Source organism: Hevea brasiliensis, chromosome 9 (genome assembly GCF_030052815.1).
Source record: "Hevea brasiliensis isolate MT/VB/25A 57/8 chromosome 9, ASM3005281v1, whole genome shotgun sequence".
Taxonomy (NCBI): Eukaryota; Viridiplantae; Streptophyta; class Magnoliopsida; order Malpighiales; family Euphorbiaceae; genus Hevea; species Hevea brasiliensis.
Window position 1 is genome coordinate 91,563,709 of NC_079501.1, and position 4,333 is coordinate 91,568,041.

The 4,333-nt window shown below is 37.4% G+C and overlaps 1 protein-coding gene across 1 annotated transcript; it reads left to right on the plus strand.

Annotated features, from left to right (window-relative positions):
• Positions 1-1,863: 1,863 nt before the first annotated feature.
• Positions 1,864-4,125, plus strand: LOC110661318 (zinc finger protein CONSTANS-LIKE 1). Its single transcript, XM_021819906.2, has 2 exons — positions 1,864-2,794; positions 3,694-4,125. Exons 1-2 carry the CDS (start codon positions 2,051-2,053, stop codon positions 4,030-4,032), a joined length of 1,083 nt encoding a protein of 360 aa, XP_021675598.2. The 5' UTR covers positions 1,864-2,050; the 3' UTR covers positions 4,033-4,125.
• Positions 4,126-4,333: the final 208 nt, after the last annotated feature.

A 4,333-nucleotide genomic window follows, 5' to 3' on the forward strand; every position in this document is an offset into this window, starting at 1 on the left:
TCTCATATAACTTTTCAAAGGCCTGTGCTCTTGCTTGACTAACTGCCTTTTTTGCCTCTTTCTTTGCTATCTTGTACTGTTCATATGCCTCATTATTATCACATTTAGGTAATTTCTTATACCATTCTCTTTTTCTCTTCACTGCCTTTTGTACTTCCTCATTCCACCACCATCTCTCTTTTGAGGGTGGTCCATGTCCTTTAGACTCTCCAAGTACTTTTCTAGCTACTTTTCTAATCTTTGATGCCATCTGTATCCACATATCATTGGCCTCCATATCCAGCTTCCATACTTCGGACTCGAGAAGCTCATTTTTGAACTTCACTTGCTTTACTCCTTTGAACTCCCACCACTTTGTTCGAGCTACACTATTTCTTCTGACCTTACTTGAATTGTTCCTAAACTTGACATCCAAGACCACCAACCGGTGTTGACTTGTTAAAGCCTCTCCTGGAATGACCTTGCAATCCTTGCATAGAGCTCTATTTGTTTTCCTAGTTAAGAGGAAGTCGATTTGACTTCTATGTTGCTCACTTTTGAAAGTCACTAAATGTGACTCTCTTTTTATAAAGTAGGTATTTGCTAGTGTTAGGTCGTATGCCATAGCAAAATTCAGGATGCTTTTTCCCTCCTCATTTCGACTGCCAAAACCAAAACCTCCATGAACATTCTCATAACCTTGTTTATCACTTCCTACATGCCCATTCAAATCTCCACCAATGAAAACATTCTCTTAATTCGGTATGCTTTGCATTAAATCATCCATATCTTCCCAAAACCTTTGTTTACTCTCACTGTCTAGTCCTATTTGTGGGGCATAAGCACTAACTATATTTATTGTTTCTCCTTCTAGTACTAGCTTTACTAGTATAATTCTATCTCCTACTATTTTCACAGCTATTACTGCGTCTTTCAATGTCCTGTCTATGATTATGCCCACTCCGTTTTTGTTTCTCTCCTTTCCGGTAAACCACAGTTTGTACCCTGAATTACCCACTTCCTTACTTTTCTCTCCTACCCATTTAGTCTCCTGAATGCAAACAATATTCAACCTTCTCCTTTCCAAGGTATCTACAAGCTCCATTAATTTTATTGTAAATGATCCAACATTCCAAGTACCAACCCTGATCCTCCTCCTATCCTGCTCCTTCCTAATTGGTCTCCTTCTATGATATCTTCTATTATTTTCTATGTTTATCTTGTGTTCTGTTCCACTATTTATTCTACTATCTGTCCTATGGACTAACTTCTTTACCCACACCCGTCCATGATGTGGGAACCCTTGCTTACTTAACACCACACGCGGGTGCCGGCATAGCGCGTCGCTTTCGGTGAACGCCCTACACTCTTGCATATTTCTCACTACACTCGGGCTCCGATGTAGCGCGTCGTTAGTAGAGGACGCCCCAACGTTTATATCATTTGAATCCATATCATAGGGTGTGACGAAATTTTTACGCTGATTGTTACCTACCGCAACCCTCCTCCTTTATCCGGGCTTGGGACCGGCTAAGCGCAAACTACTTAGGCGGAGTTTCTAACCTTAATAAATATAAACTATTAAAATTAATTTATGATCATCCTCATGCATCTCATATTTATTTAGGATGTATATCCCTAGAACACGAAAATATTATATAATTGTTGTTGGTGAAATTTAAAAATATCTAACTAAAATTTTTAAAGAGTCTCAAATAAGATCCGAATATCTAAAATATTCCTATTTCTATTTACTCGATTCTTATTAGATTCTATAATTAGGACAACAAAGAACACTCTCATTTCAGTGTATCAAAAGATAAAAGGGACAAGGAGTGAGCCCCACTAAGAACCTCTAGTCCCCATTCATGGCTCCATCTGAAGCACAGTAACCACAAGATTACGGACCACCCTCTTAAAGCCGCTTCAAGTACCAACACCAGTTCTTCGACTTCCTCTCTCTCTTTGTTCTTGCTTACTCACAGTAATCACTCTATCCTGTACTGCTTCTCCTACTGAAATGAACACATAGAATAGAATTCAGATAAGGCAAGTATTTTGTAAAACAAGTATGTGGAAGGTTTGTTCCGAAGGAGATGGGTATCCTAGCAACTGGGCTCGTTGTTGCGACACATGTCATGCAGCACCCTGCACACTCTACTGCCATGCTGACTCAGCCTACCTCTGTCACAGTTGTGATGCGTATATCCACGCCGCAGATCCCATGGCTTCGCAGCATAAGCGTGTCTGGGTTTGCACTGCATGTGAAAATGCTCCGGCTGCTTTTACCTGTCAGGCTGATGAAGCAAACCTATGCATCAACTGTGACATTGAAATACACTCGGCCAATCCATTGTCGCGCCGCCATAACAGGGTCCCAGTACTTCCTATCTCAACTACTTACGTGGAGGAGTTTCAAGGCTCCCTGTTAAAAACAGAAAATGAAGCCCAGGCGAACAAGAGTACAGTGGAATTAGAAGAAGATGAAACAGATTCTTGGTTGCTGCTTGATCTTGATGATAATGACAGCCAGACTAATAGTGGATTTACTAATGGTAAGGATGTTGATGAGTATTTGGATGTCATTGAATACAATTTGTGTACCGAGTATCAGTGCCAAGACCACAGTGATCAGCAGCAACTTTCTGGTGTTCATCAAGGAGATAGCGGCAGCGATAGCGTTGTACCAGTACAATCTTTTGAGCCAAAGGACCAACAAGACCATCAGCAGCAGCAACAGCAGAATATTTTAGTTGACAGCTGGTATGAATCCTCTAAAGCTGCTGTCATCAACACCACTGCAAGCAATCAGAAAGTAAGATTCTATAACAAAATTTCACTCTTTCTTGAATTTTCTCCGTGGGTATTCGTTAAAGTTGGTTTATCTTGACAATTATTGGATAATATGGTAAGTTTTGTGGATTTTCTGCTTGCTACTCTGAAAGTCATGACATTAATCTTCTCCTTTTTGTAGCTTTTCTCTATATTGAGTTCATAAGGTAGTTTCTCTGTGCGGGTGTGTCTTTGCATCTGCATGCATATGTTCATTTTCCTTCCTAGAGGAACACTTAATGACTTAGTGAAACATTTTTGTCTCTCTCTCTCTCTTGTATTTTTTTATTTTTTATTTTTTATTAACAAGTAGCATAATAATGTTTTTGACATAATTATATAACTACTGAAAAAAAAATGAAAGAACTCAAGAAGTACAAAGCATATATTTGATTAAAGATTAACAATTTGATAATTAATCTTGGGAATTAATTTAGATCTAGTTTATTCTACTACTACTAATTGTAATTGAAAATGATATGTGACATACAGATGTATTTTTTCATGAGTACATAAAATTAAAAGGGAGCAAAGCTGCCAGAGATTCTCTCCCTAATATTTGTCTCCTTACTTTACCCTTTATTCTATTCTAAATTTTAGTTTAGGTAGAGTAGGATGCCATAAAGATACATTTCTTCAATTCACATTGCTTTACATTGCTAAACTAAAAAATTTTAATGGGGCAGAGCTCTATCCTATTACATTAAAAATGGCTCAAGTGGCACTCAAGCTCAAGATTTTACAATTTTAAAGACGACTCAAAAACCATTAAGTTAAAGCCCATTGTTCATAATGCCAGTCTTATTATTCACATCATTCTATTTTCTGGTACAAGATTACAATTGTTTCTCATTTTCTGCTATATACTTTAAAAAACTGCAGGTCCCTGCGCCTTATATGAATGCTGGCTATTCACTGACAACAAGCAACATTCCAAATTCATATTCTAGATTTCCAAATGGCACAACTGACCTCCTTCCAAACACTTCACTATTGATGCCACTCCAATTTACTCCACCAAACAGAGAAGCAAGAGTCCAAAGATATAGAGAAAGAAGGAAAGCAAGAAAATTTGAGAAGAAAATAAGATATGCAACTAGGAAGGCTAATGCAGAGAATAGACCCCGAGTCAAGGGCCGATTTGCAAGGAAAACAGACATGGAGTTTGAAGTGACTGAAGATTATGGATATGGAATTGTTCCATCATACCAAGTAAAATAAGGGAAGGAAAATTGCTTCTGAGTGATGGAAAATGAGTTAATGATTTTAGTGCAACTCTAGCTAATGTTGCTGTTGTTGTTCTGTTTTTTTTTTTTTTTTTTTTTTTTTTTTTTTTTTTTTTTTAATCAGTTGGTTAAAGTAAAATAAAACTCATTGTTCTCTAAACATATCTGAAAATATGCATTCATTTTCTTTCCTGTTTACAGTTTCTATTCAATTGGTTTTGGGTGTATTTTGTCTATGAAATTCTGTTTTGTAGTTTTTTTCCTCCTACAATGAAATTCTTCTATGCACCCAGAAA